The following is a 19,432-nucleotide window of genomic DNA, read 5'->3' as shown; positions in this document are numbered from 1 at the left end:
TATATATATATATATATATATATATATATATATGTGTGTGTGTGTGTGTGTGTGTGTGTGTGTGTGTGTGTGTGTTACTGTTCACAGAGGTCATATTCAGTGTCCTAATTAAAGGGAATTAGAAAGATTGCATGTAAAATGCTACCAGAGTTTCACATTGGAAATTTCTAAGGCTGTGGTGAACATGAAACACCGAGCGGGAGTAAAACTACTGTGAGTTAATGAAGCCTTTTGTCTTTTTTAGACTAATTAAAGAAAATGATACACATAACACTGATTTTAATTGCTAATTATTGTAGGCTGCATTTAAAAGAAGGGGGGAAAAACCAAACCAAAAGGGGGTTGTGTTAAAAAAAAAAAAGACCACTCAACAATAATGGCTTGCTCTTTTCGCCTTTAAGCAAGAAACAAGGTTTCTGAGAGAGAATTACTGTTTGTTTAATTTGTTCACAGCAAGAAATACTAGCCAATGCCCTACTGACAACGCGAGAGAAAAGAGAAAAGCACCAGTTTCTTTTCAGACAGGTTAAAGCGGTACACGATAAGCACTCCTTATCTTCTATCTCTATCTCTGTTCTAACATTTAGCCACTGTGGGACTAATTATGAACTTTTTACATGAAACAGCCTCAGTGCGCAGCAACGCTGTGCTGAAGCTCGACTCCAGACCCTTAGGTTCTGTGTGATACATTGTTCATTTCACTAGCGATCACGCCACATGACCCCTCGTATCCACTTTCCGCCCCCATCCACTCCCGCTAGTATACTGTTTTTTTTTTTTATGTTTGGGTATATGTGGACACATCTATAATTGTAATATACATATATTTAAAAAATATAAACACATAAAAACAAAACAAACACAATAAATTCTATCTAACAAATCTTACAAATCTTTTACATATATATATATATATATATATATATATATATATATATATATATATATATATATATATATATATGTAAAAGATTTGTTAGATAGAATTTATTGTTTTGTTTTTAACTTAGCAATAGTATAATTGTATAATATAATAATGACTTCCGAAAGAATTCAACCTTACAAGTCGTTTACTTGTACATAGTTACATGACAAAGATTTAAAAAAAAAAAAAAAAAGCATATTGATTTCATTCTTCAGTTTGCATATTGCAAATGAAGATGTACTTACGTAACAGGTATGGAAAGTATTCCATACATTTAATGTGTAGAATTACACAAAAGGAAATGTGTACCTGATGTAGCTGTCTACTTGTGTGAGAACTTTCCCTTTTAATTGTCATGATGTCAATGGTCTGTGTAGTTTCCTGTTTTAGCTCCTCCTCTTCCCTTTCGCATTATGATTGAATGGGAGAGGTAGATTTAATTTTGAGTTCTCAATAATCCTGTTTCATCTTTATTTAAATCATCATTTATACACTTATGTACTCATTTTGATTTGTGTGTATGGTGTTATTTTGCTTGCCTGTGTGATTATTTTTGCATTATGGTTGAATGGGAGAGGGAGAGGAGAGAGAGGAGAGAGAGGGAATAAATGAAGAGTCGACCCAGTTGCCGTCCGCCTATTTTTTTCCTTGGATAAAATAAAACACACAACGCAGACTACAACCAGTTACACATAGGCATGGATTTTTACTCTAATAGATGAATCAATGACCAATAATATGACATGAAATGTGAAAGTCAAATTATGAACCCATTGTCGTTGGCTGTCACTGAGGAATAAGTGATTTTCTGAAACAGGAAACCTTATCACACACCATGCTGATTGGCAGCACAGCAATGAAACATGACATTTCAGGAACAAGTTGCACGTGTGTGTGTGTGTGTGTGTGTGTGTGTGTGTGTGTGTGTGTGTGTGTGTGTGTGTGTGTGTTTGTGTGTGATTTCGGTGGCGTTTACAATTTCTGAGAAAGCAGTTTCAAAGGGCAAGGTGCTTTCTGCCCGGTGTGTTCGCTCCTCTTTGACTTTTTATGGTAGGCTGTAATCGTGTAATCAGTCAAGCCTGCACCTTGTCATTTTTATTCATCATTAACCAGACTGCCTGATGGACACCAATCAAAGATGGGGGCGGTGCTCACCCTACCCCCTCACCCACAGTGTACTCAGGGAGGCCCCCATGCTTCCTCGCACACACCATCTAAGACACTGCAGCCAATGCCCGCTTGGTCATCATCCAACAGTATTTACCCAATGGCTAAACCATGTTTGTTTGTACTGAGTGCTGTACAGCAAATTACACCATGTAACACTGAGCAGCCAGACATTGTAGGATGTTATCTTTAGGCCTTACCATTACTCATGGTACGGATTCAAAGAGCGGATTCAAAACATAATCCACAGTCATGAGGTCAAAAACAGAAAGCTACTACAATTAGGAGTAAAAACTAGAAACTAAGAATAAGAACTGAAAGAACACTAACACCAGAGACACGGTATTTGAGTAATAGCAAGAGACAGGTGACATAAACATGAAACAGGTGGAAATAATAACCAGGGAGCACGACCGGGGCACAGACATCCATGAGTTAGCAAGACAAAATTTGTGTTGTGAAATCTATTAAAAGGTTGTATCTTGCTGAAAGCATCATAAATATGTAGGACTTTGTATTTGTTCTCTGCTGTCATTCACAGGCTCTTCAAGCGACTACCAATCTACAGTACTGTCACATAAGGCTCAAAATCGTTTCTTCATCCATCATGGATGCCATGTGTTGTCTCACTACTTCACTCACAAAGCGCTTCCAATTCTGTTTATCATTTTAGTAGCTCATAGAGGCATGTTGATTCCTAAATATTGATTATATCATGAAGTGTGGGGCTACTTATATACGCATCGTATGTACACTGCTTCTGGCAGTCCGATGATAATATGGAGCTTTTAACTCAAAAGCAAGCTGTTCATTATTAGCAGGAAGACGGTCGCCTGCAGCTCGTCTTTTGCTGTCCGAAGAAACTTTTCTTTTCTTCTCTTTCTGCCTGTTTTTCACTCTCTGTTATAATGATGCATATCAATGATTGTAGTCTTCTCTTGTTTTCCGAGGGGTTTTCCACCTTACTAAGCTGTGAAGAGCCAGAAGGAAGAGTGGATTATTATTTTATTTTTTTTTGTCAGCATTGTCAGAATGAAGCACGAAGGCTCAATCTGCTGCTCCTCGGCTTTTCCAGGGGGACCACTAGGCCCAGAGTGTCCCATTTCTGTGAAAGTGAATTAAACAGGACTGCTCCAGCTGGGGATACATTAAGTCCAATCTGAGCCCATTGCCAGTGGGTTATGCAGGTAGAGGAGACGGCTGGGTTGCCCAAGGAGAGGTTTAACCCGATCTGCTTGCCACATGGAGGGGGCAAATTTGAGGGGAGTGCGAGGGGAAAACCGCCTTAGGTGTGATGAAATAAACACTAGAAACATCAGCGAACCCTTCTTTTAACAAACACTGGCCATGAGGTGCTCTGCTTCTTCCTCAGGTCAGGGGAAGTACATTTGCATCTATTTATTCATCATTGAGCCAACTTGAACATTGTTAAGCACTACGTGTGCCATGAATAATTGTTAAATAAGTAATTTTGTCAAATCTGAGCAAAGTTTTTCCATTGCACACATAACTTGCTGATCAGTTACTCTGGCACAGCCTTGATATTTATTTTAGAAGTGATGACTAGTTTTAATCAAAAAAAAAATCTGTCTGACAAGTAAAAATAAAACTGATTGTGATTTATTTTTTTGAGCCAGTTAAAGGCTGTTTTAAACTTCAAACTTTATTTCAACTTAAAACTCTGGAAACGTTGGTGTATGAGCTGCTACAGTTCTAGCAGCTACACCAATGTAGATGTAACATAAAGTACTTATGCAGTACCTGTTACAAAAAAAAAAAACACTGCATAGGCCAATATCATGCTTACAATTAATAATAATTACTGTTTTGCAATATTATGTTTTGTAGTATTGCAGTCCTACTCTGAGGTGTGGAGCATCATGGATTCAAATGGAGAATGTGATATTTTCTTTCTCTCTCTCTCTCTCTCTCTCTCTCTCTCTCTCTCTCTCTCTCTCTCTCTTGCTCTCACTCAATCCTGGTGTCTAACCCTCTGGAGTGTCTGGTTTACATTCTGACCATCTTCTCACCCACTAATTGCATGCATACAAGAGTAAAGGGGCATATCTGAATCTTCTTGTTTATGATAAAGTGACAGAAAATCATTCAGAGGCCAACTATCCCCCTAAACTCCTGCAGCAGCCCGAAAACCCAGCCATAATGCAAACCACAAACCTAATGAGGTCATTAAAGGATACCGCCCATCAATATTGTTTTTTTAGTTTCCCCTTTTTTGAAGAATATGAATTAATAATTCACCAGAGTGCCTGGGGATGTATATTTTCTGAGTGAAGGACAGTTAATCCATAATGTGAGCCCCCCCATACATAAAGAGACACTTTCCCTCTATTCCCTATTCTCGCTTAATTATCGGACATTGCTTGTGCTGACTAAAGCAACAGATATCTTCACATCTCTCCCAAGATATTATCTCTCTCTCTCTCTCTCTCTCTCTCTCTCTCTCTCTCTCTCTCTCTCTCTCTCTCCCTCTCTCTCTCTCACTCTCTGTCTTGCAAATCAACACTTAAGCTGCTTGGATATTATGAAAGCCAAGAGTGCAAATTTGAGTTTAATTTATTCCACCATGTGAGTAGCTCTGGTCTCTTTCACCTCATGGGTAATATAACATGACATATTTGTAAGCTGCCTGTCAAAGTTGGGCTAATTTATGATGCTTTACTGTTAGTCTGTACATTTCCAGCATATCTGCTAATAACAGGAAAACAAAAAGGATATAGAATATAAGATTTTATATAAACCAAAGTGCAACACTGCAAGTCACATGATACTTATTATACTAATTTATTATTAGAAATTGTGTAATATAATTTAAAGTGTAATATTACACTATTTGCACTAATTACATCCACTGAACAGTTACTACAGTATATGAAAGATTTATTCAAAGCCATATTCTTCAATTATAATCAGCTCTTATTTTCTAACCATCTAAAATGGTTTATTTTGCTTCATAAAATAAAATATAAAGTTTATTGCAACATTACTTGACACTATACACCCTCCTGGGACAAGTTCACCACAGGCGTGGTGGATTCCGTCCATAAATGGAGCTGGATGGGAAGCGCCAATATTAAAACGAACCCATTTATAAGCGATCCCCAACCCCCAGCCCTATACATGGCACCTTCTGGACTCATGGTTTTACGTTACAGGTAGACTGATGATGCTGCATTTTTTCCAGTGGGAAGACAGTGCAAGCATTCCAAATCTTTGTTCCCTTAAATATACTACAGCACTGCAATACAAGGACAAGAGAGTGGGCCGGAGCAGCTGTCGGCTCGTTCATGTCTTTGTGTTTAATCGCCGTCTCTAGTTTCAGAGGTCTTGTGCCAGAGCTTCAGTTCGAGCGAGAGAGGAGAAACACACCTCCTTTACCATGTTCTGTTGTTTGTGTAAGAATAAGTTGAAGTACTTTGGTGGTAATATGGTCCCCCATTATAATGACATTGTGACATTAAAAACGATAAACATGCATTTGTACTGACTTTTTCATTACTTTTATTTTTTTCAGAAAGTATATATATATATATATATATATATATATATATATATATATATATATATATATAATAAAAGGACCATGTAGTCAGTTAGAGATTTAAAGCTAAGGGTGACAAGGCAGGCAAGACGACAAGAATTACACACTGTGGAATTACACACTCATTCAACTCTCTATTCACATGCTATAATGTATTAAACTTACAGAACTCAATCAACTAAATCGATTATTGTTATTTCCTTTTAAGAGCATGCTGTGGTACAGTAGATACTTTTCAACGGATTGAATTTTCATCTGTTTTTGTTTGCTCCCTTGCTTGCAAGCAACTGAGGAGCTCAGTAAATGAACAGTTATTTGCACTACAAGGGTCACTCCGAAACGCTCGCGACTGTTCAGCTGATGGGTGGGTGGATGTTTAAGTTGGTGCCTGGCCAGGGTCTATGATCTCCTGCTACAGAAGCCAGCAAGCATTTATGGATGGTTGTGGCAGCGAAATCTTTCACAGGATCGATTCAGAAATGACAGATTGGGAGGGGTAGAGCGGCGATGGAGATTGTGTAACATGCTTATATGTGTTTGTGTGCAGAGTTTTTAAATAATGGAATCTGATCAATAGAGCAGCTCGTACAGTGACCGTAGCTCTTGTTTTATGCTCCGATCAGCCATGTATAGGCGCCTAGCTTTGTGCTCCTCACACAACCACATAACATGCTCTTCTTAACTGACCACAATCGAGTGAGCAATATATACATATAAAAGTATTTTGGACTATCTGAGAGCTATAACGTCCAGCAGAAAACCAGCAGAACAACACATACACAGACAGATATACAGACAACATTAGGCCCCTTTAAAACCTAAAATAAAAAGAGAAGGTGCTGTAGAAAAGGTGAATAATAAACTTCAGCCCACTGATCGGGTAAACAAAAGGCTTATGCGTGTTTGTCCTGGAAGGACTACGAGTCTCATGAATCTTTAAGGGTGAACTGTTTTGGCCGTGGCTCTCGTGTAGCTCTTTCGCTTCACAAGCAATTCAGGTGATAGACAGAATGTGTGGGTTATTTCCATTTCAGCTTTTGTAAAATATATCTATAAAACATATCTGCATAATTTCCTACATTTCTACGCTGATATGACTTGATAATTGGGATTTTAAAAGAAGAAGAACAAAAAAAAAAGGAAAGCCCAGCAGTAAGCAAGATGGTGTTTGTAATACAGATTGGCTTCAAATGGCTGAAGAAAAGTGATTGGCCTTAGGGCAATATTTTTTTTTGTAAAAACAGCTAGAAAACACACCAGCACTCATATGATTGATATTTCCAGTGCAGATATCAGTTAGAAAATAGCTGACATGTGGAGAGTATGTTGCGGGCTCTCTTGTCTGCTAAGTAGCAACGTGCAGACTGGCCACCGTTTCCTGCAGCCGGTAATAAAAGATGGCCATTGATTTTCTGTAGTTGCTTGTAACTGTTAATGTTGATACATCAATAGCCAAAGGAAAGCACAGGGCTTAATAGGAGCCTGAGAATGTGGAAAAACTGGAGGGCCGGGCTCTAAATCACAGAATCTATCCCCCCGATCGATAAGACAGTAACTGCAAGTGTCCCTCTGCTTTCCTAATGTTTTATAATAAACTGACAGCTTGTAATAAGGGTGGGGAAGTGAAAGAGAGGCAGAGGGAGAGAGATGGACACAGAACAGGTGGAGAGAGCAATATGAGCACATACATCTCATTGGGTCTCATTCTAAATCACATCATCTGGGAATGAAGCAGGGTCTTTGTAAAAGTTTTGTGAACAGCAGTCTGTTAAGTACAGCGTCAGTCCACAAAGTTACCAAAAGGTAACTGCTGCGACTGAATTAAATGCCAACACAAATGTTTAGATTATAGCATCTTCTCATTTCGATCATGCTTTTAAAAAACATTTTTCAGTGTGGTGTTGGCTATAGGGATACAGATATTTTGTTGAAATAGGTTATATGTTAATATAATAAAAATATATGATGATGTATTATGTACTATATATATATATATATATATATATATATATATATATATATATATATATATATATATATATATATATATATATATATATATATATATATATATATATATATATGGCATCATGTCGACAACATGCACAATATAAACTATATAATATTCATCATACTATCATAATATCCATCCATCCATCCATCTTCTACCTCTTACTCCTTTTCAGGGTCGTGGGGGAACCTGGAGCCTATCCCAGGGAGCATCGGGGACAAGGCGGGGTACACCCTGGACAGGGCGCCAGTAATATTCTTATATAAAATTCCTTAATATAGTAGGAAATGGCACAATTTCATGTTTGATTTGCAATTTTATCAGCTATTAATGAAAACCCAATTTAAGCTCACTGGTGTAGTGTAGCAATGTTCAGCTAATGAAGAGTGCTGAAAAAGACTCAACATTGTCTTTATCTACAATCTGCAGATTTAGATAAAGCTTTAGGATAGTCTACATTGGTTATCTAGCATGTTCGTTGACTCAGTGCACCTTGTATGAATCCCTCCGTCCATTTTCCATATATCACTTATCCTACACAGGAGCCTGGAGCCTGTCCCAGGAGACTCGGGGCATATGGAGGGAGACACCCTGGACAGGGTGTCAATCTATCACAGGGCACAGAAACGCACACATTCACACATAAGGACAATTTTGAGATTGTTTGGACTGGGGAAGGAAGCCGCTGAAGCACGGTGAGAACATGCAAACTCTGCGCACACAGGGCGGAGGAAAGAATCGAACCCCACGACCCCGGAGGTACTAACCACTAAGCTACCGTGCCCCCTTTGCACACACATTTACACACCAATTCACACACTACAGACAATTTGGAAATGCCAATCAGCCTACAATGCATGTCTTTGGAGTGGAGGAGGAAACCAGAGTACTTGGAGGAAACCCCCAAAGCAAGGGGAGAACATGCAAACTCTGTGCATGCAGGACAGAGGCGGGAGTCGAGCCACCAATCCCGGAGGTGCGAGGGAAACATGCTAACTACAATATTTTTGCAACTTATAACAAACTGCTTGACGTGAAATCATTGATAAAGACTGAAAGGAGAGGCTGCGGGTTATAAATGTAGACGCGTATAGTAATGTTTCTGCAGTGTAGCAAGTGGTCAGTAGGGTTAGCGCCTTAAACTTATAGTTTATTATTTAGCTATTCATCTCAAAGTATATTATTCAGTAGCTACAGTGAAACTAATAGAGAAGGTATATAGTTACGAAAGTAAGGATGTAAGTCTAGAACAATTGGCAGGTCCTGGGAGTTTAAGGGGTTAAAAACAGAAAGCTGGGTAGTAGCCTCTGATATCGCTTTAATGACTGGAGCCTGTACTATTGCTCCACACAGCAGGGTTTGGAAGATCTCTGCAGCTTTTAAAGCTTGATAAAGTCTGAAAGCCTCTTAGGGTCCCTAATAAGGATAGCGTCTTGCAGAGAGCCTCTCACCAATGTTGTCCAGGTTAAGCTTTTGATTTCTGGCATTTGTAATGTAGGGACAGGAAACAAACAGAAACAAGCCTTGAATATTAGGGTCATTGCGTATGCCCACTAGCACCTTTACTCCACCAGATTTGTAAAATATCAGAACACTCAGGTTTGATTGGAAGCTTTTCCACCTTTAAGCGAAATCCAAATAAATGTGTTTGCTCAGAACCATGAATTCATACAGAGAGAGAGAGAGCACATGCTGGTGAGCAAAGAACAGACATGTCAGCTCAGTCAAGGGCTCCTACATATTGTCACAAATCAGAACAAATAAATGTAAGCTTTAAAAACTTTTTATGCTGAAATTCCACCATAATCCACCATGCATTTGCAGTTTCTCTATCATACACACCAACATACACTTGTGCCTCACAAATAACTGCCCATCAGTGTCAAAGTGCTTAGATCACAAGTTACACCTGGCTCTATTATCAGTATTATCTCTGTTATCTAATTGAGACATATAATTAGCCTTATTTGGCGCAAACAATCCTGAAAGAGCCTTAATTATTTATCTGAATATTTGTGGTAGTTATGAGGCACTACTAAGTACATTCATTCATTCATGTGAGTATTTGTCGTCTTTTAAATGAACATTGTATTAATAATAAGACTGACTAGGGAAAAAAATGCAAGATAAATCTCAAATAAATCATTTCTAATATAAAGAATTTCCCCAGCTGTCATGTATAGTCACATATTCCCAGAGACGTGATGCCACATTAAGACCCATCACAAGACATTCCCTGCTACCTTAGTCTACCAAAACATATCTGTCCGGTGGCAGAACACGGCCACATGACAACTCAGGTGTGTAAAGTCTTGGCAAAAGCCATGACAAGCAATCCCCCTGCCAACAGACCATCATTGCTCAGCCTCCGTAGGTTCTTTTGCAGCGCAGGAAATCAATGCCCTTGGTGCAATTATTTACCCATTGATAAAGCCTTCAGCTCTAGTGAGAGCCACTCCATCCATTCGAAAGAGTGCAGAAGACGTTTGGCTGGGTGCAATCGCTCCTTTCGACAAATCTGAGGAAACAAACGACTGCTCCCAGGTCAAGCCGTCTCCATCCTCCTCTTTATCGACACTTAACTTTACAAAGAGCCCCTCACACCCCAGACAGTGACAGATCGCTGGCCTGATAAAAGCGGCCGCAACTCATGGCTATAGGCCTGAAATGGCACGTCAAGCCTGGTGAAATGTGCCTTTGATTTCCTTTAAAAAGACTTCATTTGTAAAAGCAGGTCAGCCAGGAAAGACTGGGCCTGGACAGAAGCAGACGAGGCACTTGTGAATGAACTGATGTCATGGAGTATTGACAGGGAGTTGGGAGGTGAAGAAAGTGGGGTGGCTTATGATCCATTTGCCAAGCAGACCTCCAACCAAATTTGACATGAAAAAAAAGTTGAACTGTCTCAAAATGTATGAATTTTTCAGTCATCCAGGTGCTTCAACTTGACCTTTGCTGACCATTTCAGAACATTAAGTCAGAAATGTGGCCTTCGTGGAAATCCCAGGGTGTCGTTGTTCGGAGGGGGCTGCGTTCACACGCGCGAAATCCTCTCAATCTAAACTGACCACATCTGGACACTAAGAGAGGAAAGGATGCCTTAAGTATTCATAAAGCACTGGGGTAATTTCATGCTTCGTTTCATTAACCTTTGATTAATTGACACCTCAGAAGCATCTGGCGATGATCGCACACATGCACACACACACACACACACACACACACACACACACACACACACACACACACACACGCACACCTCTGTCCACAGGATGATTCTAATCAGTGCAGGCGCTAATCTCCAGTCTCTTACTCGCCCACAGCCAGGCCGACGAGCTGGTTGATGCTAGTGCCGGGGGCGATACACTTCCCTCAGGTGAGTGTTTTATTATGGATGATGTTTCTGCCAAATTATTTAGACTCGAAGCCCATCCCCCTGCCAGCTAAAACCTCTGACACACAATAACAACAACAACCATATCAAACACACAAACACACATGCACACGCACGCACACACACACACACACACACACACACACACACACACACACACACACACACACACACACACACACACACACACACACACACACACACGAACCCCATAAGGCTGAGACGGCTGAACTTACGGCAGCTTCACCACCTTTCTGTTCCTTTGTTAAGCATGGGGAAGGATGTGGAGCTGCTCAAAAGCAAACGCTGCTCAAAAGCGGGGCGGATGGGGAAAAAAACAAAACTGAGGCCAAAGCAAACAAACACAACCCACAACAACCATTCTGTCTTTTCTATTTCATGAAATGCGAGACAAGAGTGATATGATAATGCTGTTGACGGGGTGCAATGTGCTGCATCAATATTTCAATATTTTCCTAATGTGCAAATCAAAGGCGTATAAACCTGGTTAGTGTTTGATGGTCTTGGCTGGCGTCTTTCACGGGATGACCTGACACAGCTATGTTGACTTAAGAAGCAAATAATAATAACAATAATAATAAATATTATTATAACAAACTAAGGGAGAGACTGCAGATGAATGTACGGGTAGATTGATTGATGGAGAGAATCGAGTCAGTGCCTGGAGTGTGCAAACCTGCAGGATTCATTTCAACAATTTCCTGATTTTCAGCAACTGTACAACTTTAGTAGTTTACATCTCCAAGAACAGTCGGGAACATCTGGTCCTTGTGTGTTGCTGAAACTTTCAAATAAACTTTTGAAAACGGAACTGTTTATGGATTAATACCATGTCGGTAATATGGGTGACATGAACTCAGATTCATACCATGATATTTTACACCATCCAGACGGTAATGATAATGATAGCACAACATAACAAACAAAAACACAAATATCTAGCTAAATAAATGGTTGTTGTTGTTGGTCTTCTTCTCCTTCCTGTTATTATTATTATTATTATTATTATTATTATTATTATTATTATTATTATTAAACTTAATGAATTTGAGACAATTTTACTGCTAATATTTGAAATGTAATGTTCTTTTTGTCAGTAGATGGTAAGAAAAGTAAAGAAAAGAAAGCCACTCAGCCCCCACAAATAACCTGCCCGTGCTTTTAGTGTTCATAAAGAATAGAGATGTGTGCAGAGACGTGTGTACAAAACCCATGTACAATGGAGCCCAATGTAGCCCCTGGATATGTACATTTTCTACTGATATTTCTTCCAGGAGTTTTCGTCTCACATTGAGTAAGAAAGTTAAGGAATGCTATACTGCAACATAGAAAGAAAATTGAACAATGGGATAAATGTCACAGACCACATTATTATATGAACACGCTCACACACACGTAAGCACGCACATCCCATGGACTCAAGAATGTGAAGCTGTTCCATGAATTATATAATTGTATGCAGTTTTAAATATTTTAAATGCCTGCTGCACTTTTTGTCTTAGTTGATAAGAATTAGTAAAGCATTTCAATTTCATGTTTAATGTGTCTGGTGGCAGGAATGTTCGTAGTTCACCATTTTTGAGTGCTAAAATCCATATCAAGGCACTTTTACATAAAAGGTCAATACAAGGCCCGGCTAAGATGAGTCAGGTTTAAATGCACTGCATCTGATTTCTATAACACTCATTCAAACTTAAATTAGAGCATTAGTAAACATCATAGCTGTTGGAGTTGTAGTTACGTCATCATTTCTAGGATCGGAGTCCTAGATGGGTGACCTCTACAGACTCAAGAGTACGAGGCAGGGAGTCTGAGGCAGTGGTATGAATAACAGGCACTAGGTTTATCAGACATGGATAGGCGGGGAGAAGACGGCCGTCTCTGGGATTTTCCCAAAGTCCACCAGGAAGCTTGGGAGCAAGCATTCCCTTCTTTCAACAACTCACCTAGACTAAACAGCACCAGGAACTTGAGGCAGACGAACTCTCTCTGATCCAGCTGAAGGGAGCGCAGCTTGCTCACCAGCTCCTGCGCCCGACTCAGGAGGTTGTTGAGTGTGGCCCCAGCTTGAGACGCAATTAGCGCATAATCCACCTGAAGGGGAAGAGTACGCAAACAGATTGTAAAGGTAAGTGGTCTGCTTCAACAGCGCTGTGCTTGAACATGCAGTTAACAGGCATCATTTTTCATTAGTGTATATGAGTCAATGACTTTTCTTGCATCCAACGGCAATAAGCAACCAACAATTACACGACAAACATCAAGAGTTTTCAAAGAGTAGTCGAAAAGCCTGAGAAAATAGGTGTCGGCTAAAGGGTAAGACTGATCATGGAAGGCCTGGGGGTGCGAGTGGGCAGGTAGAGAATATGATGACAAAGAGACATAGGTGAAGGCATATGAATATCCGGTTTCTCTTGCATGCTAACCTTTACCAAGCCTACCTTGTCCCACGCACCTAAGTGCAAGTACAGCCAGTTTGTATGTATGTGCGAGTGTGTGTGTGTGTGGGTGTGTGTGTGTGTGTGTGTGTGTGTGTGTGTGTGTGCATGCACATATGTGTGTGCTCTCAGCACAGCAGAGACAGTGCACAGGAGTGAGGATGGAATGATAATCAACATCAAAATAAACAGGGGAAAAGCAGCACGTTTCTCTTTATCCCCAGTGTGCGGACTGTTGGACCCTCGCTCCCTCACTCCAGACAAAGGGGGGGTCTGGAGATGCACAAGCATGCAGGTCCCCCAGGCTAGCAGGCCCAGCCCTCCCCTTTCAGGTGCACTTAATATCTGCAGCAGCAGCAAATTTGTCTTGGAGGCAAGTCCTTAGCTGCCACTCACTGTAAGCAGGCCATATTAAATTTTTATATTTATTGACAATTCATTACCATAATTGACTGTGCCAGGGTTTCTGGAGGTAGGTAGACGGCTGGCCTCCTAAGAGTAGGGCAGTCTTCCTTGGAGCTAGATTTGCAATTAAAAAATGCAGGTAGACCCTAATTTATTTATTGTGTAAATATGATGAATGATATATTTAAGTCCGGTCTAGAGAATTCACACTAGTTATTCCTTATTATATTAACAAGTAATATTAAAATGTTGCTTGTAATAAAATACATCCAGAAGCATTTAAAATTGAAAATAAATAAATAAATAAATGTGTCTTTTAAATATATATATATATATATATATATATATATATATATATATATATATATTTAAAAGACACATATATATATATATATATATATATATATATATATATATATATATATATATATATATATATATATATATATATATATATAAAATTGTGTTAACGATAAATGTGTTTCAACATTTTATTTTCTGATAGGTAATAATACAAAAGTACTATTTTCATATGTAGCTGGAAAAGGTGGGAAAACCATGTCAGATGACCAGGAAGTGCTGTTTTCACTTCATTTTCTGCAGTCACATGGTATGCTGAAGGTCATCCCCAGAGGGCTCTCAAAATTTTATTAATATTTCAATCATTAGACAAAACTACTTAAAAGGGGGAGGGGGGGGGGGGGGGGGGGTCACTATCTAAGTTAACATCCATGTTTTGTCATTTAAACAAGTTTACATATTTAGAGTATTCTGTTAAATGGTCAAATGTAATTGTTGCCATATGGCAATAACATGTGATAAAGGAACTGAGATATGTACATTCATGAATTCAAACAGGCCTACAAAGCAAAAAAAAAAAACAAACAAAAAAAAAACACACACACAGGCTTCTCGAGGAAAAACTTGTAATTTCAGACATTTTGCAACTACACCTTATGCTCTAAATTGTATGTTTCAAGAGAAAGAATGAAAAAGATACTTCACCCAAAACAAGTTTGGACCAAATTTTTGTATGCATTTTGAGTGAGTAAATCCATATCCGTCCACATACTTTTTACAACTGTAATTCCTTTCTAGAAGATGTAACTTTTATGTGTTTAAGGTGGCAAAAAACAAACAAACAAAAAACAAAACTCAGCAACCTACAGTCTGGAAGATGCAGTAAATGTAATCTCAAACATTTCTGTGTTACTTTTGACTATATGATACTTTCCACCATTGCACACTGTTTATATATATATATATATATATATATATATATATATATATATATATATATATATATATATATAATTCATGCAGTAGAGGTATATCTATAGCTATTAAATATATCTATCCAGAATATTTAAAAGCTATATTTTGGATCAATTATGGGAGTTATTTATTTATTTGGTGTTTTTTTTCTCTTTGTTTGGAGTTGGGGAGGATTGGGGGAGTGCGAATAAATCACTAAAATGTCCAAATGCTGGATGCATGCAGTAATGCAGAGTAATGCATCTATGAGTATATTTTCAAATTTTGCCAACACTCTCAACACAACTCCGTCACTGCTTGATCGTGATCTTGAGAAAAGACAAAGCACCGTATATACTATATTTGATTATAAAATACTCTCTGATTTGAATTCCTCCGAAGGTCAAGGAGTCTGTATCTTTCAGGGCCAAGAATGATAAAATGATAAAAAGAAAAGCAAAGAGTGAAGCTATGTTTAAATTAGTGGGAATGGTTGGGGTGGGGGTGGGGGTGTGTGTGTGTGTGTGTGTGTGTGTGTGTGTGTGTGTGTGTGTGTGTGTGTGTGTGTGTGCGTGTATGTGACCTGGCTGTCAGTCCTGGCCTTTGGTAGAATAATAGGACGCAATAAGACACGTGTTTTCTGTTTCTCTCCCCACAGGCTCTTTCAACACCAGCTGTTCATTAGCCAAAATATGCAAATGAGACACAGCCTCCCGCACGTACCCTGTTGCTCTCAGTCAGCCCTCACCAGACAATACAGAGACTAGTGACCAGGCAGAACTCACTAACCACAGAGATTATCCGACCTCACAGTGAGGCTTAAAGACTTGTATGTAACAGGACTCGCAATATTGCACAGAGGAAACTACTAACAAACGTCAAGTCCACAATGACCGCCACCTTTAACAGGAAAGGGGTACGATTTATCATGAAAATTAAACATACAATGAAAGAATAATTCAGATTTTCCTCACAAACAAATTTTTTTAAACTCACATTTTTAACATTTTCTGACAAAATTACATCTAAATAATATTTTTAAATGAATATAAATCAACGAATAATTGAAAATTTTGCCTCTTCTATTTTTGTCTTTAACCATGTCCTTCAGGGTAAAATGAATCGGTTTACACGTGCTCGTGTAAACCCATCACCATGGGGGAAACAAAAGCACTTTCAACACAAAACGGGAGCAAATTCAGTGCTCAGTCTCAGCTCAGTCTCCAGATTTGGAACCTATTAACAAACAACATGTGGTCTGAACTGAATTGCACTTAAGTAATTAATCGGTAAATGTTTTGTATGGAGTTGTGGACCAGTATGCTTTTATAAGAGGCTCCAACCTTGTTAGACAGTACACAGAGAGGCTCAGTGCTATTATTCTACACAAAATATTCACTGAAATCAGTGAGGGGAAAAATAAAGTTTTAAAATAAAATTAGGCTTCTTTCCATTATGTTTTTAATATCACTACTGCCATGTTGTTCATGACTCCAATCATTTAATGCTAAAGCATTCACACAGCTGTTCGGAGACGACGTTGTGGCTCCTGCTGCACAGTCAAAGTGTAGATAAGTGCACCACTGAGGATCCGGTGGGGAAAACCAACGTATCATTTGTTCCACATTGAATTAAAGTTGCGATTGGATCCATTTTCGGTTCTCGATCCTGACATACGGTCTGTCTAGTGGCTGTGGAGCGAGGCTGATCAGCAAATGTTTCTGTAACTTTAATATTTATGAGTTGATTTTTGAGCATTTTGTTGAAAGGTGGGAATAAAAAAGATTAATAATTAAAATCGCACGTTCTACTGGCAGACAGGGAGCGCAATGATCTAGTTATAATGAGCAATTTAAACATTTTGAGTGTGACTCTTTGTGTGTGTGTGTGTGTGTGTGTGTGTGTGTGTGTTCTATATGCAATGAAAGGACCCCCTGTGTTGAGAACTTGAGCAAAGCCTGAGGCATCCACCCACCGCTGTTCCTAAGAGACCGGCAAAGTAAATCACAGCTTCTTCCCTCTTCTCTCTTCCTCTCTCAGAGCAAAGCGCGATGGCTCACGCATGCTTAACCAGCTGTTTTATTTATTCGGACTCTGCTGACTTGATAAGAAATGCACAATTGATTATTCTGATCACATTAACTCATACCTATAAGTGTAATCTATTTTTAATGGAGTAGTGACTGCACAGACATGGCCAGTCGATAGGACTTTAAAGGGTGTTGATCCACACTGACGAGAGGCCTGATGAGCTCTATAGGGAGGTGGAGTGCAAAAGCAAAAGTGCTCGAGTAAGAGGAACCGTATGGACCTCCAACTCACCTGTTGCCCTGTAACCAGCAGGATGGAGCCCTCCTTGGTGTGCATCACCTGTCGGAAAATGTGGTCAAGGATGAGAAGCTCGCTCCAGCAGTTTTGGAGAAGTTTCATTTGGTCATCAACCTGAAAGGAATCCGAGAAAAAAAAAACAGTATGTCGGCATAGTTTACTTCTCTGGAATTTGATTCCAAGTCTACTTCAATGCCAAATTCAAATTCAAGTCGACCTGAAGAAATGGAAAAGAACCTCTAAAAGTGAAGTGAGGGCCATGTACTCCTGTACTTTCAGGAACGCTAAATGAAAGAACTCCACGCTTATTTTTCACATCAATCCAGGATCTGAATCAAGAGCTCCCCAGTGCTTACATTGGTGCTTGAAAGTGTGTGAATGTTCTATATTATCTGCATAAATATGACCTTAAAACCTCATCAGATGTTCACACCAGTCCTAAAAGTAGACAAAGGTAGCCCAATTAAACAAATGAAGACAACAGGGGGTCACGCCAGAAAGCACAGGTTCACTCACAGATCTGTAATATTGGATCATTTTTCCTCAATAAATAAACGACCAAATAATATTTTTCTCTCATTTGTTAAGTTGGGTCTCTTTGTCTACTTTTATCACTTTTATAAATCTGATGAAGTTTTAAGTCATATTTACTTATCCTTTTTATGTTTATATGCTAAAAACCCTGTGAATTCACAAAAAAAAACCCAGCATGTTTTCACTGAAAGATATGGCTTTATTTTAGTTATAAAATGGTGCCATGAAACAGATTTATAGTATTACAATATGTACTCTTTGGCTATAATTTAACAGAATTTGTTGCCAAATTAAAATAAATTAATACAAATAAAAATCACAAAGAAATTTGCTAAGTAATTTAATTAATAAATGGTATCTAAAAAGGGGGGAGGGGAATAATCTTCCCTCTGATATTACTGAGTCTGGAATAATTTTTTTCTTCTCTGAGTCTTAAATAACCAGCTATAATAACTTGAATAAAGTAACTAGATGCAATAACATTATTTCTAGGGACTGTGTGGTTGATTGTTAGGTTAGCTTTTTGGTTATCTTGATAATCATTTCTAGTCTTCATCAAACTCTAAACAAATAATAATGCTTGTTAGATAATGAAATCCATTCATATAGAAATACTTTTATTGTGCTTTCAGTTCTTTCCACATAAAGAATCTCTTCTCGTAAACTCTTTCACGAGTGTCCTAATGTTGAGGGTTATCTATGAACTTTCCCTACCTGAGCTAACTGCCACATTTGAGTTCACATTTATGCAGGTAAGAAATTATTTAATCGTGAGCAGATTGCGTGACTCTACAGAAGAGTGGCAGTGTATTATTATTAGTATTAGTGTTTGCTTACTCCATGCAATCCAGTTGGAATAAACAATCAGTAGTAAAGTTTTTCACATTAAATCTGTCAATTGAAAAAACAAAAAAACAAAAAACAAAAAAAAAACACATGCATAAGGAGTCTCCAGTGAAGCCAAAAGTTTGCAGCAAAAAAAAAAAAAAAAGAAAAAGGGAAGGTTTATTAACATGGTGTATTGAACATGGTGGCTCATTTACTGCTTTCATCCATTCGTCTTCAGTAAATACTTTAGTCAGGGCTAAATGAATCATTTGTTTATATTTTGGGAAATAAATCGAATTAAGTTCATTAGAAAGCACGGCAGACTCCTGCATGCAAAAATAACTGCGGGAGAAGGTGCGGAACGGTCAGAATATTTTTGGAATCAGGAAGAGTGTTATTTAAAAAAAAAAAAGAATAATAATTTTATTCAGTATGTAATGTGCACATTCACAGCAATATGCCATCACTGCTCCTAGTCTGAGTTCTGATTTTATGTCTTTCTGTATTTTTTTGGTTAATTTCGTCCTCCTTCTTTTATTTTCACGTTCGTTGTTTTTTTTCTCCCCAT

The 19,432-nt window shown here is 38.6% G+C and overlaps 1 protein-coding gene across 4 annotated transcripts in view; it reads right to left on the bottom strand.

Moving 5' to 3' along the window:
* The window catches only part of nr5a2 (nuclear receptor subfamily 5, group A, member 2), a 50,718-nt gene that overhangs the window by 4,952 nt on the left and 26,334 nt on the right, over window positions 1-19,432 (bottom strand). For all 4 annotated transcript variants that reach the window (XM_017478710.3, XM_053683081.1, XM_017478713.3 and 1 more), the window contains 2 exons: window positions 17,497-17,616; window positions 13,024-13,171 (listed from right to left, as the gene is read on the bottom strand). In XM_017478710.3, coding sequence (XP_017334199.1) covers window positions 13,024-13,171; window positions 17,497-17,616 — 268 coding nt within the window. The remainder of the gene's footprint in view (window positions 1-13,023; window positions 13,172-17,496; window positions 17,617-19,432) is intronic.

This window comes from Ictalurus punctatus, chromosome 10, assembly GCF_001660625.3.
Source record: "Ictalurus punctatus breed USDA103 chromosome 10, Coco_2.0, whole genome shotgun sequence".
NCBI classification, from domain to species: domain Eukaryota; kingdom Metazoa; phylum Chordata; class Actinopteri; order Siluriformes; family Ictaluridae; genus Ictalurus; species Ictalurus punctatus.
The sequence above is the reverse complement of the archived record's forward strand: the minus strand, read 5'-3'. Positions and strand labels throughout refer to the sequence as shown.